This window comes from Balaenoptera musculus, chromosome 4, assembly GCF_009873245.2.
Source record: "Balaenoptera musculus isolate JJ_BM4_2016_0621 chromosome 4, mBalMus1.pri.v3, whole genome shotgun sequence".
Taxonomy (NCBI): Eukaryota; Metazoa; Chordata; class Mammalia; order Artiodactyla; family Balaenopteridae; genus Balaenoptera; species Balaenoptera musculus.
The window spans coordinates 60666926-60694742 of record NC_045788.1 but is presented as its reverse complement, the minus strand read 5'-3'; the positions used below and the strand labels follow the sequence as shown (position 1 = coordinate 60694742).

The following is a 27817-nucleotide window of genomic DNA, read 5'->3' as shown; positions in this document are numbered from 1 at the left end:
AGTCCAAGGAAGGCTGAGGACATAGCCGACCCTTCCTCCGGTTGGCGCAAGGGGCGGAGGGAGCGGGGACCGCACCCCCGCGGCACGCGTACCGACTGGCCAATCGCCGCCACCCAAGCCCTGCTCTGTTCTTTGATTGTTTTGGTGGAGACGCCCCCACCGCCCTTCGGTTCGCCTATTGCTTGGCTCTGACCTGGACGGTGGCCGGCGGAGGACAACAGGCTAGCAGAGCGGAGGCAAGGTTTTGCAGTGAGTGGGACACAGCTGCTGTGTCTAAGCGTCGGAGAGTGACGGGGCTGCCCGGACATGGCGGCGGCCTCTGCGTTGTCGGTCCTGCTGGTGGCGGCGGAGAGGAACCGATGGCAGCGAGTCCCGAGTTCGCTGCTGCCGCCGAGGTAACGGCGGGTGGAGGGGCGGTGGATCAGTGTCGGGGCCGGGGGTGAATGGATTCGTGCGGCGTGTGAGAGGCGCGGAGGGACCGAGGGTAGAGGGGGAGGAGGGGAGGACGGAAGAAAAACTCCAGCCCAGTCCGGGAGAGGTTCTGCTTTCAGTCTCGGCATCGGGAGGGAGACACACACTTTCTTCTCCCTTCCACACATCCAGCCTTCAGCATTCTGCCCATTTTTGTGGAGTGGGGGAGGGGTGGAGCTGGGCCTGCCGTCTCCATGCTCCCCTCGCCATAGGGGCAAGAATAACGCTTGTACAGCTCCTAACTATTAACACTGTGTTTTCGCTGCATTCCCTCTTTGGGGAGCGTTGTTATGATCCCGCTTCTGGTGAAGTCCGAAGGGGTCAAAGACTTGCCCTAGTTTACACTAGTGGTAAGAAGTGGCGCCAGGATGCTAAAGACTCTTGGAGTTCTTTCCCTTTGCTGAAATGAATCAAGTTAACAAAAGCAAATTTGTCTCCGGAGAGCTGAGAGGTTTTGTCAACAGCTTTGTACACACATTTAAACAAAGCTATCAGATGACTCACTCTAACTAACCTGACTCCAGATCAGTTTCAGATTTTAAGCTTCCCAGACGATTACTGGCAGTGAAGACACCCTCAGGTTTCCAGGTAGCAAGCTTCTTTAGCTTCCTTTGCCTTCTCTTCCCTCCTCCTCCATCATTCTGGAAACACAGTATATAGCTTAGTGCTGAAGGGCACAGACTCTGCACTCAGAAGGCAGGGGTCTCAGCTTTGCTACTCTGGGTGTGTGAGTAACCTTGAGAAAGTTACTTATTATCCTCAGTGCTTCAATTTCTTTACCTAGGAGGAGGTGATGATACTATCGCTAGAAGAGATAATACTAGTGCCTTAGACTGTGCGAATTAAATGAATTAATGTTAATGTAAAGAGGCTTAAACAGAATCTGATGCATATGAATCAATCCATAGATGTAGCCTTTGCAGACTCAATGATTTGTCTTAAGTTTTTTTTTATTGCTTTTATTATCCAAAAGTTATTGTATGGATGTAGATTTTCAGTTACTTAATTGTAGCAGAGCAAAATATGACAGTTGATGAAAGCAATGTTAGTGCTCTTCTTTTTCTCCTGATTTTTCTTTTCTTAGGTTTCCAGGGCTCTTCAGGATATTACACAGACCCATTTTCTCTCACTTCCCTCTCCCTCTCAAATCTTAGCTATTATGTATAGAACCATTCTCAAGTGGTTGTCACCCTGGAAAATGTTAGAGTTGTTAATGGCATGTAGAATTAAAATCTTATCAGTATATAGGGTGTTTACATGTCTTTTTATGTCATGATTTTGTAGTAACTCAGCAAAGAAATCTAGTCTAGTGGTGGAATTTTAAAAACGAGGAGAAACTGGTATAGAAATTCTTGAATCGGTGGAATAATCGCATGGAAGCAACTTCTTAATGTTTTCTAAGCCATTTTAAATTGTAGTGTAGATAATGGTGAAAAATGGAATAGACCAATCAGAACATCACTGGGGTAGAAGATTATAGTTAAGTGGTGTGTATGTGGGAGGTGGTTGTCTCTTGGTTTTCACTGGAAAATGGCAGAAGAAAACTTTAGTTCAGCAATGTCCTTAAAACCGAATAAGAGTCTTAAGCTGGATTTACCAAGAAGCAGCCATTTTATAGGCACATTGCCCGGGACAGGCCTTGAATCTTATTGGTAAGCCTATCTGAAGATTGTGATGGGAGGATGCTGTGATCCCCACCTCCCCACTGAAGATCAAGAAAGCGAGGTCAGTTGATTGGAAAGATGTGGGAAAGCAGTAGGCCTCCTGAGAAAACCATCTTGTGGAACTCAAGTGCCTAAGCTGTGGGTCTTCCCAGGACATTTTACTTAATAAAATGGAATAGAACAGGAACTATCGAAACATAGGGGAAATTTTCTTTCATGAAACTTCTGTGTGTGTACTGGCTTGTGAAGTCAAACACAGTTTTTACTTTGGGTTCTGGTGAAAAAAGTTTGAAAACAAGCTGAACTGGATGATCTTGAAGTACCTTGGCTTTCTAATTGTCTCTGACTCCGTGGTCATTTGCCAGCCTCAGGAATGAGCCGGTTAGGTGTTCTGGTCAAGGGCACTTAGTACCGGGGAGAACAGCCAGAACTGCAACTTTTGATTTCTAGATTCGTTTTCTTCCCACAAAGTAAATCTTATTGAATCACTCTGTAGGCTTAAGGTTTAAATGTAACTGAAGTCATATCTAGACTTGGTTGCAAGTTTTTAAAAATTGAGATTCTTTTGAGAGAGCAATGACAGATCTTACATCCTGTTTAATCACAATTCCATTTGGATTCATTTTGTAGGGGATGGACTTGGAAGCAAAGAGCTATGAAGTATGCAACTACCACAGGTACTGACACCCTCTTCTATTTGGCCTTGTTTTAGGTTATGAAGTAAGAAAGGGAAATGTTTAATTATTTAATGTGTGCATAATAGAATTAGTTTTTATATACTTCCGGCATTTTGGATATTCATGATTACTTTCTTAGTATTGAGTCAATGGTTTTCATCTCTTATGTTAAATCTCTCTTGCTTTTGAATCTAAAATATATAGGTAAATAGTTAAGGACATTTTATGTTTATGTTGTTATTTGTTTGCCCCTCTTTAGTGTATTGAATTGAAAAAGCATAAATATGATGGTCTAAATCAGTGCTTGAAAACAGTTCTTTCAAGTAGCTGGAATTTTTTTTTTTTTTTCAAATAAAATGTTACGTGGAGTTCCCAACTGTAAACATTTAAAAGTGTAACTTCCGGTTGACTGAGTGTAGCCCCCTCCTCCAACATATACATGCATGCTTCACCCTAGCACCCCTTGTGACAGCTTGGGCTCTATAGATCCCTGTTGAAAAACACAGTTTTTTGTTTGTTTGTTTTTTATAATGATGCTGAGCTTTTTTTCTTTTTTTAAAAAAATATTTTTTGGCTGCGTCGGGTCTTAGTTGCGGCACGCAGGATCCTTCACTGCGGCGCGTGGGCTCCTTGTTGTTGTGCACAGGCTTCTCTCTAGTTGTGTCGCGCGGGCTGCAGAGCACGCAGGCTCAGCAGTTGTGGCGCACGGGCTTAGTTGCCCCGTGGCATGTGGGATCTTAGTTCCCCGACCAGGGATCGAACTGGCATCCCTTGCATTGTAAGACTGATTCTTAACCACTGGACCACGAGGGAAGTCCCGAAAAACATACTTTTAAATTATATAAAACTTTATTTTTTGAGAAAAATAAATATTATAAACTGTCAAAAACATTTATTTCATGTGTGATGATGGAAGTGTATTTTATTTATTAATACAATAACATGTCCTATGACACTGAAGCCAGTGAACTGGTGCAGTATTCATTTATATTGCAAGAACCACACACCCCTGTGTACAGAGGGATGGAGGCAGTGGAGCAGAGTGATGAAGAGCTCACATTCTGGAGTGAAGCTAACCTGGGTTCAAATCCTGGAGCTATCATTTTTTTTAGCTCTGTGATTTCAGGAAAGCAGTATCTCTTTCAATCTTAATATCTTCATTTTCAAAATTGAGATAATAATAATAGCGTCTGCTTCACAGGATGACTGTGAGGATTTAAGTCCAAGTTGAGTCTTCAGCAGAGGACCTGGGGCATAGAAAATCGGTATTAAAGTTTAGTTATTATTAACTGTGCTTTTTTTTTTTTTTAGCTATTGTAATTTGATCTTTGACATAACAAAGCATCTTTAATTTTATTTTAAATGGAAGAAGCTGAGTAAGAATTTATGTTAATAAGAGTATCTTGAATTTCATGACTTCTAAAGGCTTATTAACAGCTCTCCGTGATCTGATCACACTGGCATTGATTCTAATCGAGGTCAAAATGGAAAGGCAGCAGAAACTAACACACCACTGTAAAGCAATTATACTCCAATAAAGACGTTAAAAAAAAAACAACCCACAATGAGGGGGTACTTCCCTGGTGGTCCAGTGGTTAAAACTCCACACTCCCAATGCAGGGGGCCTGGGTTTGATCCCTGGTCTGGGAGCAAGATCCTGCATGCATGCCACAGCTAAGAGAGCACGTGCTGCACCTAAAGATCTCGCACACCGCAGCAAAGGATCCCGCATGCCACAACGAAGATCCTGAGTCCCGCAGCTAAACCCGGTGCAGCCAAAACAAACAAACAAACAATAGCTGCAGCCAAAACAAACAAACAAACAAACAAAAAAAAAGAAAGGCAAAGAAGATAACTTGGTTTACCCAGAGAGACAATCTACAATAAAGACAATAGAGACACTATAAGTTAAAGTGACCCTATCTCTGCCAAGGTCTAACTTTACCCTACACAAGTAGCAACATCTACAAATATTGGACATTGAAAAGAAATGCACTGATATTGGCTAAAATGGTTATTTGAGGCTTTGTTATACTGATTTTACCAAAACAAATGTTTATAACCTAGTTAATATCATAGAATATTTACATTTGACCCTCTAGTATCCATAGGTGCCGCATCTGCAGGTTCAACCAGCCAAGGATCAAAAATATTTGAAAATTCCAGGAAGTTTCCAAAGCAAATCTTGAATTTGCTGTGCACTGGCAACTATTTATATAGCATTTGCATTGTACTTACAACTATTTATGTAGCATTTTTTAAAAAATTAATTACTTTATTTATTTATTTTTGGCTGGGTTGGGTCTTCGTTGCTGTGTGCGGGCTTTCTCCAGTTGCGGCGAGCAGGGGCTACTCTTCCTTGCGGTGCACGGGCTTCTCATTGCGGCGGCTTCTCTCTGTTGCAGAGCATGAGCTCTAGGCATACAGGCTTCAGTAGTTGTGGCACATGGGCTGAGTAGTTGTGGCTCACGGGCTCTAGAGCACAGGCTCAGTAGTTGTGGTGCATGGACTTAGTTGCTCGGTGGCATGTGGGATCTTCCCGGACCAGGGCTCGAACCCATGTCCCCTGCATTGGCAGGGAGATTCTTAACCACTGTGCCATCAGGGAAGTCCCTGTAGCATTTATATTATATTAGGTATTATAAGTAATCTAGAGATGATTTGAAGTAAACCGGAGGGTGTGGGTAGGTTATATGCAAATAGTACACCGTTTTTATATAGTATTAGTATTTATGCATCTGTGGGTTTTGGTGTCTGCAGGGGTCCTGGAACCAGTCCCCCATGGATACTGAGGGACAACTATATTTTGCATTCTCATTCCTTAATTCCCCAGTAACATTTGTGTATGGTTTTCATGGTATTTTAAACAGGACAAAACATTACCAAGGTCCTCATTGCAAACAGAGGAGAAATTGCCTGCAGGGTGATACGAACAGCCAGAAAAATGGGCGTACAGTCTGTGGCTGTTTATAGTGAGGCCGACAGGAATTCCATGCATGTTGACATGGTACGTTGTTAAAAACTGGAAGTCAAATTTTGTAAGTGATCGTATTTGTTTATTGTGTCAGTATTTTACTTCTTTGTTGACAGTTTATATTTGCTAGTATTAACAATGTCTAAGTAGGTAAGTTCAAACTGCTCACTGAAAATTTATCTTGGGAACCTTTTCCAAACGTAACACCAGTGGAACTACACTGTGTGCCTAGTGGTGTAGTTGACTTCTAGGCAAGGTCCTGTCTCATCAAGGATTGGTTAAAACGGTTCAGAGAATGTGGCTGGCCCACAGATCACCCTGTCAGTGGCGCACATCCAGATCCCTGACGTACCAGGAGAAGGATCGAGGTCAGTCTTAGCAACTACCAGTTACTGGCCAAGGGATCTTAGACAAGTCATTTAATGTTTCTGAGCCTTGACTTAACTGTAAAATTATGACCAGCTTCACCTGGGCTTTCCACACTGCCACTTTTCCCTTGAATTCTGTGCAGGGACTATCTCAAACCAGTTTTGCTCCATTCCAACCTCTGACTCTCCCTCTACCACCTATTCTCAGCAGACGATCTTGAGCCACAGAGGACATAGAACTGAGCTTCCTGCCACAGAATCTGCTCGCTGCATCTGCATCTGTCCTCTTCCCATCCAAGGCTAGTTGTCTTCCTGTGCTGTGGAGTCCTTCTCCTCTCCCCTGTTAAGAATCTTCCATTTTCTTCTTTTCTCACTGTATACTGTCACTCTAGATCATATCATCAACTGCTGTGGCTTTGCTAAAAACTTCCAAATGTCTATTTCTAACCCAGACTTTCTTTTGAACATGATACATGTCTATCCAGCCTCCCACTCAACACCTCCACCTGGATGGGCACCAAATCAATATGTCTGAAATTGAACTCATCACCTTTCATCTGTGCTGAGCATGCTTTTCTTGCAGACTTCCCTAACCCAGTAGGTGGCAACACCATCGCTCATAAAAATAATAATGCCAGAGATCTGGGAGTCTTTAAATATCTCCCGTCTTCCTCCCCTCTCTACATCCTTCCCCCTTCCCCATCTAGACAATCTCCAATTGCTGTTAATTCTGCTTCCCAAACATTTCTTTCCACTTCTTTCTGCCCTCTACCACCTGCACCTTAAGTCAAAGCTGCCATCATCTTTGCCTGGTCAAGTGCTGTAGCCTTGTGTGTGGTCTCCCTACTTTACCCTTGACCCCCTCCCACAATATTTTCTACACTTCAGCCAGACTGATAGCTTAAAAATCAGATTTTTTCATGTTGCTCCTATGCTTTAAATGCTTTAAACCTTTTTATCATCCTCCAGATTATCAATAATTTAAAAGATGGATAGTATTCAGTGTTGGTTAATGTGGTTAGAAATTAGGTTATTGATGGAAATGTATATTAGTGACACCATTTCAAGGGATGATTAACCAGGAGCGATTAAAATGTCATATCTTTCACCCAGCCCTGCAAACACTCCTCTAGATCTCTGTCCAGAGACATACTCACACATATGTGCACCTAGAGGCATGCACAAGATGCTGCCCGCATCTATTTGCCATTACAGCTTAAATGTCCATTTAGAGGTACCTGATTAAATGAACTATGGTACCTTCATACTGTGGAACATTATGCAATTGTTATAAAAAAATGAGGTAGATGTGTGTACTAGCAAGGAAAGAGCTCTCAAAACATACTGTTAGTGAAAAAAGCAATTGCAGAAGATGACTCTAGAGTTTGATCCTATTGGTGTAAAAACAAAAACTAAAACTGTTGTATGTTTATATAAATATATTCAAATAAATAGGAATGTGGATATGGAAAGGTATGTCCCAAATTGATCATAGAGGTTATATCTGGAAGGGGTTTAGAATGAGGGAGAGGGGCAATGCCGAAGGACTCCTTTGCTTCGGTATTATTGTTCACAGTCTTCAGAATGAGAATGGATTTGTGTATTGTGGAATTAAAAGTTTAAATTAAAAACACACACTTTAAAAAGTCTCATCATGTGTCCCCTTGGGAGACAATCCAAAGCTTTAACCTCCCACAAGGCCCTCTGAAATCTGCATCCCCCTGTCTTGCAGCCACATGTCTGGTCCCTGACCCTTTATTCATTGCTCCAGCCACACAAGCCTCCTTCAGTCCCTCAAATGGGCCAGATTTCTTCCCACCCCAGGACCTTCATATGTGTTGTTTTCTCTGCCAGTGAGGCTTGCCCCCATCTCCATTCCTGTTCCAAACTCCACCGCCTCCGCCTGTTTGCCTGGCCAGGTCCCAGGTCAAGGAGCCCCTTGACCTTCCCTCCCAGCCTTTCCCTGACCAGACTAAACCTGATCCTCTTCCTCTTACCTGCATTGTGTCCTCTGTGTTTCCTTCTTGGCCTTTATCACAGCTCTCATTAAGTGTGTGAATGTATGTTTGATGTTTGTCTCTTCCTCTAGACAGAGACACTTGTCCTATTTTCTGATGTATAGGCAGCTTCACCTCAAAGCATGGCACATAGTGGGCCTTCAGTAAGTCTTTGAATGAATGAATGATATTGTGTATCTGGTCTGCTTCAAGGGGTGCTATGATTATATGAAAGTTTTAAGGGACAATATAAAAATAGTTCATAAATGTATAGAAGGGGTATTATCATACTCTAATAATTATATAAACTTAAGGAAACTTTGTAATTTTATTTCTTACTGTATACATCTGTTGTATATTTTGTCTCTGTTGTCAAATTGTACATTTTTGGCATTAACTACGTTTAAGGTTACTATTGTTGCTAATAATAATACTGTGACTAATGCCTCTTGCCTTCTAACCCAAGGCACTTTAATTTCACTCTAAGTGTGTGTTTTATACATAAAAGTCAAGTTTTGGTACCCTCCTCCTGTGAAAGATTCCAAACTGGCTTATTTTTATAATATAGACATGAGCTGCTACTTCTGTTTCTCAATCCTTTCATTGTTCTTAGGAGCCAGCATTTTTATTTATAATAATAAGATGACCCAGCAGCAGTTCTGTATAGTGTACTAGTGTGTACCAGCTGTGTGGTCTTTTAAGCATGTAATATTCCTTCAACAGGCAGATGAAGCACATTCCATCGGCCCCGCTCCCTCACAGCAGAGCTACCTTTCTATGGAGAAAATCATTCAAGTGGCCAAGATCTCCGCTGCACAGGTAAAAGAGTCATGAAGAAATTTGCATTGCAGGGACTTCCCTGGTGGTCCAGTGGTTAGGATTCTGCGCTTCTAATGCAGGGGGCGCAGGTTCGATCCCTGGTTGGGGAGCTAGGATCCCACATGCCACGTGGTGTGGCCAAAAAAAAGAAGAAATTTGCATTGCAAAAGGAATAAGTTTTGTACAGGTTACACAAAATTGCTTATTATTTACAGAACTCGTTCTCTATTTTTAGCTGTTCCCAAGATTTTTACATTTGATTATGGGATTGTTATTGTAAAGTAGGTGTGTCGCTTCTCACTCCTCAGCCACTCTACCGTCTTACTGAGTCCTGTGCCCTTTAGATCTTTGGGAAAACAGGTGGAGGGAGGGTTTAATTACAAATTTAAATTAAGAGGGAATTCAGCTCTTCTACCTTCAAAGCCAGATCCTAGGAACATCGGATTCTTTGGGAGAAATAGATGGTGCTCTAAATTACAAGGAAAAATAGAATCAAGAAAGAAATCCTTTTCCCTCTTGACTTCCCAGTCTTATTCTAAGGCCCCGCTCCCTGTTTTTCCAATATCCTAGACTCAAAATTTTGCTGTTATTATATCTGTCATCCTTCAAAATAAAATAGGAACCAACTTGTGTTGAATCTTTCTTTGAAATGTCTCCAGAAGTTGTTCTTTTTAATCACACAGCCAGACCTTATGATCTCTTATCTGGATTTCTGATTCTCAGCTGGTTTCCCTACTTCTGAATCCCTTGCCCATCCAATGAGTTGTGCTAGATAGATAACTGCTAGCAGTTGTTTTTACTGCAAGACAGATGTAAGACAGATGTTTCTTAAACCCTTGTTTCATTATTACCACCTGCTCTTTTTTTTTTTCCTCAATAACTTCACCCCTTTCTCATCCTATTCCCCAGTTAGTAAATCTTTTGTGGTTATAAGATAAAGTTCAAACTCTTCAGCCTAGCATTTAAGAGTTTCCAGTATTTGTCAAAACTTATTTCTCATCGCCACTTGTTTATTATGGTTGCAATGAACTTTCCTCTGTCTTTACATATCATGCTTATTTCTCTAGGCATTTGCTTATATTGTTCCATGTGCCAGAAATGCTCTTTTCCTCCTTCTCATATCATTCATGCATTTATTCACTCAGCAAACGTTACTTGGTCTCCTGCTTTGTGCCAGCTTCTAAGCATGTATGCAGGGACTTCCCTAGTGGTCCAGTGGTAAAGGATCCTCCTTCAAACGCAGGGGACGCAGGTTCGATCCCTGGTCGGGGAACTAAGATCCCACATGCCATGGCGCAACTAAGCCCATGCGTTCTAGAGCCCGTGTGCCGCAACTACTGAGTCCGTGCACTCTGGAGCCTGCACACCACAACTAGAGAGAAGCCCGAGCACCGCAATGAAAGATCTCGCATGCCGCAACGAAGATCCCGCGTGCTGTAACTAAGACCCAATGCAGCCAAATAAATAAATATTTTAAAATAAAGCATATATGCAGCAATGACTAACACAGTTTATACCCTATGTCTGAAGCTACACTCTTGTAGGTGAGGCAGAAAATAAATACTGGGTTGGCCCAAAAGTTTGTTCGTAAGATGTTACGGAAAAACCTGAACGAACTTTTGGGCCAACCCAATATTTAAAGGAGTAAAGAACTAATATAACTAGGAACGTTATAAGTGGTGGGAAGAAAGTAAAGCCAGATAAGGGGGTAAAGACTGGTTAGGAAATGCTTTTAAATAGGGTGATCAGTGGAGGCCTCTTTGAAGAGGTGACACTTGAACAGGGACCTGCCTGATGAGAAGGAGCCAGCCATATGAAGCACTTGACAAGAAAGGTTCAGTCACATGGGACTGCCAGGACGCTGAGATGAGTATAAGCTTGTGTTCAAGGGACAAAAATATTCAGTGTGGATGGAGTGAAGGCAATGAGGGGCTGTGTCATTCAGGATCCAGTTAGTAAAACTGAAATTCCATTAGATATTTCAACAGAGGGAGATTAATTTAGGGATTAGTTCCACCAGTGTTAGAGGACTAGAAGAGAAAAAAGTATGTTGAAATTACCTACTGATAAAACTACAGATATTGATAACCACCCCTTGGGCTGGGGAAGAGGTTGGAGGAAGGACCTTCTGCAGCTCTTGCTCGGTTCTCTATGGAGGGGTCCTACCTGGCTGCAGGGAGCATAATGAGGCTGGTTCTGGAAGTTCCAAGAGAGACTAAACACGGGAACTGCTGCTGCCCAGGGTGGAAGAACAGGAAGCTTCCCTGGCTTCCAGTTTCCCTACAGTGACCCCTGCTGGCAGAAACTGATGGGAAACCAGCTGGCAAGAACAGTAATTTGCAGGGCCCTGTCGCCAAACTCAGTATGGAAGGTTGGGTTTGGAGCTGGAAAACCAACTGACACAGGAGGGAAGTGGTAGATGATGAAGCTGAGAGTGGTAGAGACAGCATCATTCAGAGCATTATAGGCCTTACTGAGGAGTTTGCATTTCATTCTAAGTAGCTATTGGAGGATTTTAAGCAGGGGAGGGAGGTGGTCTGATTTATATTTTAATAAGATCACTGTGGCTGCCGGTGGGGAATAGGCTAGTGGGATAGGGCAAAGGTGGGGTGATAACAAACACAGCAGGCAGAGTAATTAGGAGTCAATTGCAGTAGTCTTGCCCTTCACTGCCACTGGTATTCCTGCCTCTTACAATTACTTTCATGACTCTAGTCACACTGATGTCTCCCTTTTCCTTTAGCATTTGCTTTCCTGTTCCAGTCATCTTTATACTTAATTAGCTATTTTCTTGTTTAACAATTTTAATGCATATCATGACTCCTCAACTCACTTGTGCTCCGTTTAAGAGAAGAACCCACAACTGAGACTTATTTTCTCTACCTCCTAACATTCCCATGACCTGGCACAGAGGGTCATTAATTTGAATTAATGAATATATGCGGTTGTTTTGTATTTATGTGTTTCTGCATCTATGTTCTCTTCTTTAGAATCAGAGTTTCTAGACTGAACAATGTAGGCACTGATTTATACACACAGGTATTTAAAACATGTTTGTTTCTAAAGCTTTTTAGTTATCATTTGGAGTAAAAGGCCCTTAGGAATCCAGGCACTTTAACATAATTGTCACTTTGTATTTATCGCATGTTTGAGCTTACATGAGACAGTATCATTACCGCCATTTTACAAATATAAAATGCACAGGATACGTGATACCCAAAATCATCTAGTCTCACTACTCAAAGTGTGGTTCATGGCATCATTTGGTAGAAATGCAGCTTCTTAGGCCAGACTCCAAGCCCACTGTAATTTACATTTTTATGCATAATTTGCATTTTTTCAATATCCTCAGGTACTTTGAAAGCAAAACTCGTCTCATCATTGAAAGAGAAAGAATTAAACAAAAGTATCCTGACTCTCAGCCCTATTGCCTATTTCTTTAAGTAACGACTCTATAGCAAGTTTATGATATGTTAATTCTGGAGAATTTGTGAACTCTATCTGAATTAGTATTATGTTAGATGCCATAATAACACAAACAATGAGAAAAGAATAAATAATTTTCACACATTTTGCCTGGATATTCAAGATTTGAGGTGACTTGCAACATTACAGATAGTGGTTAAGACTAAGATAAAAGCAAAAAATAAGTAATATGGGACTATTATTGGGGCATAGTGGTTGGAATTAAGTCAGAAAACTTAGGCCAAGGAAAGCTTCTTTAGTTCTTCCTGGAAGCCCTGATCAAAAAGGAAATTTGGTGGGTTACAATTTACAGGGCTCTTTAATAAGAGGATATTTACCAATTAACGGATCAAACCTTGCCCTCACTTTGACTTCGAAGAAGAATCATATTGATCCTTCTAATAAAGCAGCGGTCCCCAGCCTTTTTTGACACCAGGGACTGGTTTCGTGGAAGATAATTTTTCCACAGACCGGGTGCAGGGTGGGGGGATGGTTTTGGGATGATTCAAGCACATTACATTTATTGTGTACTTTATTTCTATTATTATTACATTGTAATATATAATAAAATAATTCTACAACTCACCATAATGCAAAATCAGTGGGAGTCCTGAGCTTGTTTTCACTTGCCACTCTCTGATAGGGGTTTTTGGGGTTTTTAAAAATTTATTTATTTATTTATTTATTTTTGGCTGCGTTGGGTCTTTGTTGCTGTGTGGGCTTTCTCTAGTTGCGGTGAACTGGGGCTACTCTTTCATTGCGGTGGCTTCTCTTGTTGCGGAGCACGGGCTCTAGGTGCAAGGGCTTCAGTAGTTGTGGCACATGGGCTCCGTAGTTGTTGCTCGCGGGCTCTAGAGCGCAGGCCCAGTAGTTGTGGCACATGGGCTTAGTTTCCCTGCGGCATGTGGGATCTTCCCGGACCAGGGATCGAACCTGTGTCCCCTGCATTGGTAGGCGGATTCTTAACCACTGTGCCACAAGGGAAGCCCACTGATAGGGTTTTAATATGAGTCTGCAAGCAATTGATTTACTATGATCTCTGTACAGTCAAGCCTCTCTGCTGATGATAATCTGTATTTGCAGCCACTCCCCAGCTAGATCCCTCGCGTGCGCAGTTCACAGTAGGGTTCGCTCTCCCATGAGGCTCTAATGCTGGCGCTGATCTGACAGGAGGTGGAGCTCAGGCAGTAATGCGAGCAATGGGGAGTGGCTGTAAATACAGATGAAGATTTGCTCGCTCGCCCCCCGCTCACCTCCTGCTGTGCAGCCTGGTTCCTAACAGGCTGTGGACTGGTACCAGTCTGTGACCCAGGGGTTGGGGACCCCTGTAATAAAGGATATTGAATGACATGTGCATAGTGATTTTGAAAGAAGTTTGCCAAAAATGTAGAATTCTTTTTTTTTATACAAATACAATTTTTAAAGCATATGTTCCATTTACAGTTATTACAAAATATTGGCTATATTCTCCATGTTGTACAATATATTCTTGTAGCTTATTTTATACATAATAGTTTATACCTCTTAATCTCCTACCCCAATTTTGCCCCTTCCATTTTCCCTCTCCCCACTGGTAACCACTAGTTTGTTCTCTATATCTGTGAGTCTGCTTGTTTTTTTTTTTTGGGCCGTGCAGCACGGCTTATGGGATCTTAGTTGCCCAATCTGGGATCGAACCCAGGCCCCTGGCAGTGAGAGCACCAAGTCCTAACCACTGGACCACCAGGGAATTCCCTGCTTCTTTTTTGTTATATTTGCTAGTTTGTTGTATTTTTTAGATTTCCTCATATAAGTGATATCATAAAGTATTTGTCTTTCTCTGTCTGACTTATTTCACTTAACATAACGCCCTCCAAGTCCATCCATGTTGCTGCAGATGGCAAAATTTCATTCTTTTTTATGGCCGAGTAGTATTCCATTGTATACATATACCACATCTTCTGTATCCAGTCATCTATTGATGGGCACTTACGTTGCTTCCAGATCTTGGCAATTGTAAATAATGCTGCTATGAACATTGGGGTGCATGTATCTTTTCAAATTAGTGTCTTTATTTTTTTCAGATATATACCCGGGAGTGGAATTGCTGGGTCATATGGTAGTTCTATTTTTAATTTTTTGAGAAACCTCCGTACTGTTTTCCACAGTGGCTGCACCACAGTGGCTGCACCAATTTACATTCCCACCAACAGTGTAGAAGTGTTCCCTTTTCTCCATATCCTCACCAACATTTGTTATTTCTCTTCTTTTTGATGGTAGCCATTCTGACAGTTGTGAGGTGATATGTCATTGTGGTTTTGATTTGCATTTCCCTGATGATTGGTGATGTTGAGCATCTTTTCATGTGCCTGTTGGCCATCTGCATTTCCTCTTTGGAAAAATGTCTATTCAGTTCTCCTGCCCATTTTTTAATCGGGTTGTTTGTTTTTTTGATGTTGAGTTGTATGAGCTGTTTATATATGTTGGATATTAATCGCTTATCAGTCATATCATTTGCAAACATTTTCTCCCATTCAGTAGGTTGTCTTTTCGTTTTGGCAATGGTTTCCTTTGCTGTGCAAAAGCTTTTAAGTTTAATTTGGTTCCATTTGTTTATTTTTGCTTTTATTTCCTTTACTTTAGGAAATGAATCAAAAAAAATATTGCTGCAATTTATGTCAGAGTGTTCTGCCTGTGTTTTCCTCTAGGAGTTTTATAGTATCCGGTCTTACATTTAGGTGTTTAATCCGTTTTGAGGTTTTTTTTTTGTATATGGTGTTAGAGAATGTTTTAATTTTATTCTTTTACATGTAGGTGTCCAGTTTTCCCACCACTTATTGAAGAGACTGTCTTTTCTCCATTGTATATTCTTGCCTCCTTTGTCATAGATTGATTGACAAGTGTGTGGGTTTTTTTTCTGGGCTCTCTATCCTGTTCCATTGATCTGTGTGTCTCTTTTTGTGCCAGTACCATACTGCTTTGACTGCTTTCACTCTGTAGTATAGTCTGAAGTCAGGGAGCATGATTCCTCCAGCTCTGTTCTTTCTCAAGTTTGTTTTGGCTATTTGGGGTCTTTTGTGTTTCCATGTAGACTTCTAAATGTGGCCATTTTAACATAGGCGTTTTTATAGATGCTAGAGTAAAATTTACATTTGAGCTAAATTTCTGGTGATTTGCCTGGTAACATGACTGTATTGAGAGAATCTAAAAGATGTAATGGTAAGCACACTCATTAGGCTAGTCCTCTTGACAGTCAGTTTTCTCAGGCCTTCTCTGGCTGGGAAAGAGGTAGTAGTAGTAAGTGCTGGCTGAAGATTAGAATCACTGAGGAGCCTTTTAAAGAGAATGTTGATACAGTACTGTGGGAGGGGCCTAAAGTCACCTGGAAGGGAGCTTTATGCTCTCTGGTGGAATGCTAGTGATTATTTTTTGAGCTGAGTGTTGTCTACACAGGTGTATTCAGTTTATGAAAACTATGTTTATAAAAGCTGTATACTTATAATGTGTACTTTTTTGTAAGTATATTATTCTTTAGTGAAAAGCTTTTGCCAGACCTCAGTTATTCCCTTAGTTATCTGGATTAGATCCTGAACATGAATGTTTTGTAAAAGTGCTCCAGTTTCTTTTAATGTGCCACCAGGAATGAATAACTTTGTTCGAGATGTTTCAAAATCACTGACAAGTAACCTTAATGAATATAGCAAGTTATTTAACTAAATACTGGTCATCTATGTGGTTGACCAAAAGGAAATCCAAATGTCATAAGAATCACAGATGTGGGTAGGAAATTCTTGGTAATAAGAATTTGAAAAAAAAAAAGAATTTTTGAGGGAGTTCCCTGGTGGTGCAGTGGTTAGGATTCCAGACTTAAACTGCCGGGGGCCCAGGTTTGATCCCTGGTCGGGGAACTAAGATCTTGCAAGCCACACAATGCGGCCAAAAATTAAAAAATGTTAAAAAAAAAAAAAAAAAAAAGAATTTGAAGAATATGGCTTGTCCCCTCCACCACGGAAAGGACACGTCTCATTTCTGCTGAAGACAGAGCTAATAACAACAACAACAACTTCGGACCTGTGCATATGCTTGAACAAGCACAGAGCAGAATAGACACAAACTAAAAACATGGAAGAAATTATTTTGGCAGAGATTTAAGGGTAGGAGATGATGCCAGTTTTCTGTCTTTATTGTTAAAGGCATATTAGTACTATGGGATGAACAGTCTAAACAGGCTTACAATCCTGTGATCCACCAGGGTGAATTGGCAGCTAGATACATGCCTGATGGCTTGGAATTAGCCCGCTGGTAATAGTAGTATTGTTAGATTTCCTTTTTAATCCATTCAAATGCTCGAGGATACTGTGGTTTGGATATATTAAAGTGTTCACCCTAAGAGAAATTAATTAAACTTCTTGAGGCCATTCCCATAATGTGTTTGAATATTATTTTTTGCAAGGAGACAGCTGCTTTTCTTCTTAGTTATGAAGGGAGAGTATTTATCTAGTTAATCAGGGTTCTGTCAAATTAAGTATCTGTTCCAAAAGAAAGGAGGCTAGCAACCAACACTTTGAAAATGAAATTAAGGAAACAGTTACATTTGTAATAACATCAAAGAAAATCAAATACTTAGTAATAAAGTTAGCAAAAGCAGTTCAAGACCTATGTACTGAAAACTATAAAACATTGCTGAGAAAAATTAATGAAGACTTGTACATGCATGTTTATAACAGCATTACTCATAATAGCCAAAAACTGGGAAAAATCCAAATTAATAAAAAACAAAATATGATATATCCATACAATCTGTAAACAAATGTGCTGTATTCGTCCATGTTGTGGCATGCATCAGTATTTCATTTTTCGTTTGTGGGTGAACCACAGAAAATTATGCTAAGTTTAAGAAGCCATACATATAAGGCTACGGACTATATGATTCCATTGTATGAGACTTCTAAAAGAGGCGAAATTATAGAGAGAAAAAGCAGGTCAGTAGTTGCCTGGTTCTGTGAGCAAGGATTAATCATTTATGCACATGGGTACATAGGAACTTCTGGTAGAAGTGTTCTAAAACCGGATTATATTTATAGTCCAGTTATAGCACAGTTGTATAAATTTGCTAAATTCATCAAACTGGAAATGAGTGAATGTTATGCATTGTAAAGCATACCTTTAAAAAAGCTGTTAAAAAACCAGGGAGGACTGGGATGTAGGCCTGTTTTACTTTGCCTAATATAAATAATATTTGACATTTCATGAAAAATGACTAAAATTAAACTTTGGTTTAAAAGGAGCAAAACTCCAGGCTGACATCAAAATGTGATTATTTAACATTTTATTCACTATCTAGCATTTTGCTGTTTGCTGTCACTAAGATGTGGGTTTTTCTATTCACATGAGTTTCCCAGACATCTGAAGCTTACTGCTTTTATTTTGAAATGTTCCTTGGACATAACTATTTTGAAATGGGGTTGGATAAGCTTTTTATTTTTACATTCTCTTGGTTATAATTAAACGTACTTAATTATTATTTTAAAAGAACAAAAATGCCCTCAGAACTATTGAAGTTGGAGAGTTGCCTTATTCCTCACTAAACCATTTAAGCCTTTTTGCTTTCCTCTGTTTCCGCCCTTTTCACTGTCAGCATGTTTCTCTTAGCAGTCTTGCTGTCATTCAGTTACTGATTTTCCTCTTCTGTGGCCTAGAAAGCCAAGTAAATAAATTTCTTAAAACTCTTGAGTAAGTTGCAAGTGGTTAGGTTAAAATATGAGGGGGGTCCTCTTTCACTGAAGTATATATAGACTTTAGTACTCTATGACCTTTTGTTTGCTTCTTAGCTTTTTTCTGGAAAGGTGACATCTGCAGATAGTGACCTGAAGCTAAATGAGTTAGTATTATGCTAGGGTGCTCTTTTCAGCTTTTGGATACGTGGTTTCAGTTCTAGGCCAGCTTTATATGGAGACACTGCAAACAACCGCCCACTCCCCTTACCACTCTGAAGCCCTTTACTCCTACTTGCTGATATTACTTGACATTTCGTGTATATTGGGCTGGCCAAAAGTTTCATTCGTTTTTTTCTGTAAGGTGGCTCTAGTAGCACTTAGTTGTCTTTAACTTCATTTGAAACAATTTTGTTAGGTTGTATGTGACAGCTGTCATATCAGCGTGCATTTAAAAAAGACTTATCAAAATTGGTGAATTTTTGTGTAGCCATTTTAATACTGAAGATGGAAGAAAAAAAGCAACATTTTCTGCATATTATGCTTTATTATTTCAAGAAGGGTAAAAATGCAACTGAAACACAAAAAAAGATTTGTGCAGTGTATGGAGAAGGTGCTGTAACTGATCGAACATGTCAAAAGTGGTTTGCGAAACTTTGTGCTGGAGATTTCTCGCTGGACGATGCTCCACTGTTGGGTAGACCAGTTGACGTTGATAGCGATCAAATCGAGACATTAACTGAGAACAATCAACATTATACCACGCGGGAGATAGCCGACATACTCAAAATATCCTAACCAAGCGTTGAAAATCATTTGCACCAGCTTGCTTATGTTAATCGCTTTGATATTTGGGTTCCACATAAGTTAAGCAAAAAAAACCTTCCTGACCATATTTTCGCATGTGATTCTCTACCTAAACGTAACGAAAATGTTCAGTTTTTTAAACAAATTGTGATGGGTGATGGAAAGTGGATACAGTACAATAATGTGGAACAGAAGAGATCGTGGGGCAAGTGCAATGAACCACCACCAACCACACCAAAGGCCGGTCTTCATCCAAAGAAGGTGATGTTGTATATATGGTGGGGTTGGAAGGGAGTCCTCTATTATGAGCTCCTTCTGGAAAACCAAACGATTAATTCCAACAAGTACTGCTCCCAATTAGACCAACTAAAAGCAGCACTCGATGAAAAGCGTCCAGAATTAGTCAACAGAAAACGCATAACCTTCCGTCAGAATAATGCAAGACCGCATGTTTCTTTGTTGACCAGGCAAAAACTGTTACAGCTTGGCTGGGAAGTTCTGATTTATCCACCATATTCACCAGACATTGCACCTTCGGATTTCCATTTATTTTAGTCTTTACAAAGTTATCTTAATGGAAAAAATTTCAATTCCCTGGAAGACTGTAAAAGGCACCTGGAACAGTTTTTTGCTCAAAAAGCTAAAAAGTTTTGGGAAGATGGAATTATGAAGTTGCCTGAAAAATGGCAGAAGGTAGTGGAACAAAAGGGTGAATTCGTTGTTCAATGAAGTTCACGGTGAAAATGAAAAATGTGTCTTTTATTTTTACTTAAAAACCAAAGGCACTTTTTGGCCAACCCAATACCTAAAAGAATTTAAAGCAGGAACTCAAACAGGTATTTGAACACCAGTGTTCATAGTGGCATTATTCACGATAGCCAAAAGATAGAAACAATCCACACGTCCATCAACAGATGAATGGATGAACAAAATGTGGAATATACCTGCAGTGGATCATTAGTCAGCCATAAAAAGGAATGAAATTCTGATACATGGATCAACCTTGAAAAACACCATGCTAAATAAAATAAGCCAGAGACAAATGGACAAATATTGTATGATTCCACTTTTATCAGGTACGGAGAATAGGCAGATTCATAGAGATGGAAAGTACAATAGAGGTTATCAGGGAATGGGGAATTACTATTTAATAGGTATAGAGTTTCTTTGGGGGATGATGGATGATGGTAATGGTTGCACAACATTGTGAATGTACTTAATGCCACTGAACTATACACTGAACAGTGGTTAAAATGGTAAATTTGATGTGTGTATTACCATAATGAAAAGAAATATAGATTTTTCTGGTTTGGGTAAAGCTTTAGAACTTTAGTATTAAAGTTCTAAAGAAACCTCTCTTTAGAAACATATTCTGATAGAGACCACAGTATACCTATCACCAGTATAGGGAGAGGCCTCCCCAGAGGAAGATTCCATCACCTGCATCAGAGTCTGCCAGTGGAGCACTAGAAGGTTTATCCTTTCATTTCTCCTTTCTAGGCTATCCATCCGGGATATGGTTTTCTCTCAGAAAACATGGAATTTGCCGAACTGTGTAAGCAAGAAGGAATTATTTTTATAGGTCCTCCTTCATCAGCAATTAGAGACATGGGTATAAAGAGGTATGAGTTTATATCTTTTAAATACAGCCATAGGAAGACTAATTGAAATGGTTTGTTTTAACTATAATAGACATGTTAATTATACCCTTTTGTCATCATAGGCAAAAGTTATTTATTTGCCACTACAGTGAGTTACAGAAAATATTCAACTAATTAGTGTTTCTAATCAATGTGTTAATCAGTTTTGGGGGATTAAAAACAAGGTGGAATGAGCTACCACATGAAAACTGGATTGAGAAAACTAATAGATATTTTAACATTTGTATTAATATTTGTTGTCTCAGACTATAGTCCTTTTACCTATGGAATGTTTTATTTTTAAAGTTCCATTGTATTTTATATACTAGGAAGTATTTGTGTTTCCCTTGTATGAAATAATTCATAGATTTGGGGCATCTTGGTTTTTTTATTCTAAAGCACAGCCAAATCCATCATGGCTGCTGCTGGAGTGCCTGTTGTGGAAGGTTATCACGGAGATGACCAATCAGACCAATGCCTGAAAGAGCATGCTAGGAGAGTCGGTTACCCCGTCATGATTAAAGCCGTCCGTGGTGGAGGAGGAAAAGTAAGATTGCACATGCTCGTGTTTTCCATTTTGGGCTAGTCTAATTTGTTTTACTTACGTTGTAGTCGTAACTATCTTTCCATCTTAGGGTATGAGGATCATTAGATCCGAAAAAGAATTTCAAGAGCAGTTAGAATCAGCGCAGAGAGAAGCTAAGAAGTCTTTCAACGATGATGCGATGCTGATTGAGAAGTTTGTGGACACACCAAGGTGGGTTCAGCTTTTTTTTCCGACTCAAATTTTTTTAAATTAATTAATTAATTTATTTTTGGCTGCGTTGGGTCTTCGTTGTGGTGCGCGGGCTTCTCATTGCAGTGGCTTCTCTTGTTGCAGAGCACGGGCTCTAGGCGCCCGGGCTTCAGTAGTTGTGGCATGTGGGCTCAGTAGTTGTGGCTCGCGGGCTCCAGAGCACAGGCTCAGTAGTTGTGGCGCACGGGCATAGTTGCTCTGCGGCATGTGAGATCTTCCCAGAGCAGCGATCGAACCCGTGTCCCCTACATTGGCAGGCGGATTCTTAACCACTGTGCCACCAGGGAGGTCCTCAATTCATTTCTTGTTGATGGAATTTAGAGTCTTTTCAAAATAAAAAAAAATTCTTGTAAGAAACTAAGCTTTATCTTACAGATAAAGCATCATTTGAGATGCTCAGAAAATTGTAATAGTTAGCCAAATTGAATTGTGAGTGATATGTTAACAAATATACTAATAGCTCACCCTTGTATTGCACTTAACCATGTGCCAGGTTCTAAGTATTTTACATATACTAAGTAATAATCTTGCTATCCTTCTATTTCTAGTCTAATTCCTGCAACAATCCCATTAGGTGGACCCTGTTGCCATTTTTCAGGTGAAAATACTGAGCAACAGAGTGGTCATCTGACTTGCCTGAGGTCTCCCAGCTGGGAAGTGGTGAAGCTGGGATATGAATCCAGGCAGTTTGACTCCAGAATTCACACTCTAAGTGACCACACCGAACTGCTTCTCTGGGTACCACTATAGCAGATACTATGTGGATTTCTAATTTATTTTATTATCAGGAATTTTATTTTCATGTGTATTGCTTAAAATAAGATATTGATTATAGAAGCTTCTTGTTTTATAGATTTTGTGTTAAATACACACACACACACACACACACACACACACACACACATAAACCTGTAAGTCAAGTGACTTTATAGAGAAAAATTCATTTGGGGACCATGACCAGAGAGAGATTTACCTTGAAGGTAATGAACTAAAGCTTCAGGCCCTTCTCTTGCATGAACCTCTTTGAAGATCCTGTACCCAATTTTGTACTCATCTTAAAGTGGGCTCCCAAATTGTTTTTGTTTCAAGCCCTACAAAACTTAGAACTGTCCCTGAGCATGGCACAGTAATTAAATTCATTTAGAATGTGATAGTTAAAAAAACCAAAAAAGTCAATCTCAAAATAGGCCAGTTGATAAGGAGCGCACAACGTATGCCACGTATTAGTGGGAAATAAGGCAAAAATGGAGGAAGTTCTAAGGTAAATTGAAGGTTCCTTTCCACAGTATCTTTCCGAAAAGGGTAGGCTAACTATCCACGTCGGCACACTCTTGAGTTAAAATTGTCGTGGAGAGATCAGCTAGCTATTTCAGTGACTGTAACTCAACGCCTGCGACATTTTTGAAGATGTAGATTCTTTACTTGTGAAACGTTAGCTAAATATTACCTCACATTGTAATTTATTCTCTCAATACCTGGAAAGCTCCTGGGAATCAAGGACCTGGTAGTTTCTTTCTTTTTGTTTTCCCATATATATTACCTGGCATTATTTTCTTCATGATAGGCATCAGTAATATTTTTTTAAATATAGAAATAATATGAATACATTACAAACTTGGAAAATACAAGAGATGGAAAACAAAGTCAGTCATAAGCTCATTCTCCTAATATAAGTATTAGCATTTCTACATATTTCTCTTCTGTGTTTTCTAGTAATAACATTTCAATATCATGATAATCACTATTTTATATTCTGCTAAATAATTATCTGTTGAGTTAATGGAGTACCAGAAGATTGTCAAGGTGGTGCTGATAACTGAGAAAAGTAGAAATCAAGATGTACTGTATAATAAATCTGATCAGACCCATTGAGCTTATCTGAAAGGTTGGGATAGATAACAGTCTTCAAAGTGTACTATTTTAGAGGATTAAAAAAGAATCAGATTCCTTCCTCACTTCACATTCAGTGCACATTCTAGAGGGATTAAAAATGTGAGAGGGTATCATGATCCCTGTTACAGATGGAGAAGCAGGGCCAGAAGGTTAAGTATCGACCAGTTCTCAGAGTCACATCTGCCTGCCGATGCCTGTCTGGCCGCTCCAGGGCCTCCAGTAACTGACCTTGTATAGCACCTTCATGAGCAGAAGACTCAGATCCAGCTCCTGACCTAACACACACATGAATCATGAGACCAGGACCCATTTCCGAGGCATGTGACCTGGGCAGTTGCACAGGGCCCTGAGCTCAGAAGGGTCCATATTTGGTTTAATACCCCATGGAGGCATCTTAAAATTCTTAATAACATTTTAAAAGGGGCCCTGCATTTTCATTTTGCAATGGATCCATAAATTATGTAATGGGTCCTGCATGTGACTTTGGACGAGAAAAGGAACAGATGAGATGAGGAAATCTGGCTGGGGCAGCCACAGAGGAAGCAGAGGCCAGAGGTTGTGAGGGCTCTCTCTTCTCGGTTCTCAGCAGATCCCTCCATCCCCTGCTTTGAAAGGAAACAATAGCTCCTGCTTAAGAGGCTTCACCTCCCCAGCCTTTTGGGTCAAGCAGATTCTGCATATGAGTCATATATGATATTTGTCTTTCTCTGTCTGACTTCACTTAGTATGATGGTCTCCAGTTTCATCCATGTTGCTGCAGATGGCATTGTTTCGTTCTTTTTGGTGGCTGAGTGATATTCCATTGATATATGTACCTCATCTTCTTTGTCCGTTCGTCTGTTGATGGACATTTGGGTTGCTTCCATGTCCTGGCTATTGTAAACAGCACTACAGTGAACACTGGGGTGCATGTATCCTTTTGAACCATGTTTTTCTCTGGATATATGCCCAAGAGTGGGATTGCTAGATCGTATGGTAGCTCTATTTTTAGCTTCCTGGGGAGCCTCCATGCTGTTCTCCATAGTGGCTGTGCCAGTTTACATTCCCACCAACAGTGCGGGAGGGTTCCCTTTCCTCCACACCTTCTCTAGCAGTTACTGTTTGTGGATTTTTTGATGATGGCCGTTCTGACCGGGGTGAGGTGATGCCTCTTTGTAGTTTTGATTTGCATTTCTCAATTGCACTGTTTTTATGTGAAAAAGGAATGGGACATTTTTTTTTTTTTTACCTTTGGGTAGAAACTATAGGGAGGTCTATTTTAGTTAGATCTTTGTAACACAGCGGGTGAGGGAAAGTTTTGCGAAGGTTTTTAAAGACAGTTGAGAGAGGGGGAGATGTTTCCAGAGGGTTGTGGAGTCTCCTCTGGGCCGAACCCTGGCAGCCACGCGGGCCGAACCCTGACAGCCACGCAGGCCACTCCTGCTCTGTCCAGTGGAAGACTGGCTACTGCATGTCTCTTCATCTTACTGATAAAGCTTCTAGGAGGCAAATATTTGTCAAAGCCAATGCCATGGGACTTCCCTGATGGCGCAGTGGTTAAGAATCCGCCTGCCAATGCAGGGGTCACGGGTTCAAGCCCTGGTCCGGGAAGATCCCACGTGGCGTGGAGCAACTAAGCCCGCGAGCCACAACTACTGAGCCCGCGAGCCACAGCAACTGAGCCCATGTGCCACAACTACTGAAGGCCACACGCCTAGAGCCTGTGCTCCGCAACAAGAGAAGCCACCGCAATGAGAAGCCCACGCACCGCAACGAAGAGTAGCCCCCGCTCGCCACAACTAGAGAAAAGCCCATGCACAGCAATGAAGACCCAACGCAGCCAATAAATAAATAAATAAATAAATTAATTAATTAATTTTAAAAATCTATTTTAAAAAATGTGAATAGGAAAATAAAAATTTTAGAACTCTTAGAAAACATCAAGGCATTCCTACTAGAAACCAGCTGCATCTGTCTGTCTCGCCAGACCCCAGCAGTGGCTGAATTGAAGTGGCTGGGATTTGACGCACTTCTTGGTTCTCAGACACTGTGCTCCAGAATCTCTAAGTTAGATAAAGCAACACAGAAAAGGATCATCAGAAAAGGGAAAATAACAAGAGTGATTTGACAACCACAGAAATCCTAACAGAACACAGATCCTCAATGAGCTTCCCTTGTAAACAACCAAAGGAAAAGTGTTTCCAGCTTCTGAGAAGTCAGAAAAGAGCTATGTTGTGCTCCTGGTGGGGCCCCTGTATGTTCACTTCAGAACCTAGAGTTCCTGCTCTAGTGCCTCCTTCCCTGGAGCAGCTAAAGGATAAGGGAGAGTCAGTGGACGTGGTGAAGTTTTACAATTGGAATTTGAAAAACAAACAGCTCAGCTCCAACATGCAAAGAGCATAGAAGTTGTTACTCACACCCAAAAAGCAAGTAAAAATCTGAACAAAATAAAAATCAATGAATTTTAGACCCATCAGAGAACTGAGGCCACAAGGCAAACCACCACCCTGAAATCTGGGCAGGCAAGTGAAGACAGCAAATCCCAGCCAAGGTCAGCTAACGTAGAGCAGAAGCTGCGGGAGCCATTAGCTGATAGGGACACTTAAATGGGAATTTAGACAAATTACTAGAGGCTGCGTGTGGACTAGCTTGATGGGGAGGGCCCAGTGTTAGGGGGAACCCCACATTTTCATAGGTTTTTCCTCCAAGGACACCACCAAGTTCTCAGAGTGAAAATCCAAGAAAAATTCCCTCACATTTTGGGGCAGGAGGAGGAAAAAAGAAACCATTCTGAAATAGACCCAGAGCTGTCTCTTCTCCCTACCAAAGGCCAGCACTCTTAAGGGAAACTTTGCCAGAGCCTTTTCTGTCCCGGGGGAAGGGCAGTTAGCCAACTCTAGTCTTCCTGTTTCACGTAAGGGAAGAAAAAAAAAAAAAGCTGAGAAACACTTCTGAGGGACACAGACCCACTGAAAGACTGAGATTTAATCCTAAGATTATAGAATGCTTTCCCTTGCCCACACCCTACTGCCATGTCACCAGGGCTCCTGTATAATAACCAGGTTACAACTGAAAGAGCTGCAAGACACAGACTCTGATTAAGGAGTTCTTAGGGAAACCCAAAGACAAAAGGAGAAAAAACAAAGCAAGGACACTAGAGGGAACTGAAGCCTCTGGCACCTGTAGCTACTGCAGACATTGAACACAGCCTGCCTCCTAGCCAGGCTAACATAAAACCTCACGTGAAAGTTTTGTTCACCTCAGTTCCTGTTCTGTGACTCATTATGCCTGGCATTTAACCAAAAAAAATTACAGGGCGTGCTGAAAGACAAGAAAAGCATGGTCTGAAGAGAAAAAGCAAGCATCAGAACCAGACTGAAATATGACACAAATTTTGGAATTATCAGGTTTAGAATTTAAAGTAACTAATATGTTAAGGGCCCTAATGGAGCAGTAGGTGACATGCAAGAACATATGGGTAATGTAAGCAGAGAGATGGAAACTCTAAGAAAAAAAATCAAAAGAAAATGCCAGGAATCAAAAACATTGTAACAGAAATGAGGAATGCATTTGATGGGCTCAGGGTAGACTGGACACAGCTGAGAAAAGGAACAGTGACCTTGAACTTATGTCAGTGGAAACTTCCCAAATTGAAATGCAAAGAGAAATAATGAAAACAAACAAACAGAACATAATATCTGAGAATTGTGGGACAATTTTAAAAGGTGTAATATATGCATCATTTGAATACTACAAGGAGAAGAAAGAAAGAGGCAGGAGAAATATTTGAAGTAATAATGGCCAAGATATTTCCAAAATTAATGACATACACCAAATTATAGAACCAGGAAGTTCAGGGTATACCAAAAGCAGGATAAATGTCAAAAATTTTTTGAATCATATTAAAACTGCAGGAAACCAAAGACAAAAAAAGTCTTGAAAAAAGCTACAAGGGAAAAACACCTTATCTATAGAGGAGCAAGGATAAGAAATACATCAGACATAGCTAGTAGGAAGCAGCCACATAGCACAGGGAGATCAGCTCAGTGCTTTGTGACCACCTAGAGGGGTGGGATAGGGAGGGTGGGACGGAGAAGCAAGAGGGAGGAGATATGGGGATATATGTATATGTATAGCTGATTCACTTTGTTGTACAGCAGAAACCTACACACCATTGTAAAGCAATTATACTCCAATAAAGATGTCAAAAAAAATAGAATAGTGGGTCGTGAACAAATTAAAAAAAAAAAGAAATACATCAGACTTAAGAAGAGTGGACTGTTAAAATAAACACTGCATATTTTCAAGAAAAAAAAAGAATAGAGTGGAGTAAGATATTTATAAAGGGTTGAAAGAAAAAAAATCAGCCTATATATTCTGTGTCCAGTGAAATTATCCTTCACACTTGAAGGAGAAATAAGGACTTCCTCAGACAAGCAAAAATTGAGGGAATTTGTCACCGGTAGACTTGCTTTACAAGAAATGGTTAAGTTCTTTAAGGAGAAGGAAAATGATGCAGGTCAGAAACTTGGATCTCTATAAAGAAAAGAAGAACGATAGAGAAAGAATAAACA

The 27817-nt window shown here is 40.5% G+C and overlaps 1 protein-coding gene and 1 non-coding gene across 4 annotated transcripts in view; both read left to right on the top strand.

Moving 5' to 3' along the window:
• The first annotated feature begins 204 nt into the window (after positions 1 to 204).
• Positions 205 to 27817, top strand: part of MCCC1 (methylcrotonoyl-CoA carboxylase 1) — a 62457-nt gene continuing 34844 nt past the window's right edge. The window contains exons 1-7 of one of the 3 annotated variants that reach the window (XM_036851002.1): positions 205 to 395; positions 2766 to 2812; positions 5683 to 5819; positions 8875 to 8970; positions 20436 to 20557; positions 20975 to 21122; positions 21211 to 21332. In XM_036851002.1, the coding sequence (XP_036706897.1) occupies positions 307 to 395; positions 2766 to 2812; positions 5683 to 5819; positions 8875 to 8970; positions 20436 to 20557; positions 20975 to 21122; positions 21211 to 21332 (761 nt within the window). In that variant the 5' untranslated portion in view covers positions 205 to 306. Of the gene's footprint in view, positions 396 to 2765; positions 2813 to 5682; positions 5820 to 8874; positions 8971 to 20435; positions 20558 to 20974; positions 21123 to 21210; positions 21333 to 27817 lie in introns of those variants that run through there. The other 2 variants (XM_036851003.1, XM_036851005.1) reach the window with 2 other exon arrangements.
• On the top strand, positions 9008 to 9080 carry TRNAR-UCU. The gene has a single exon. It is a non-coding gene; the product is annotated as a tRNA-Arg (tRNA).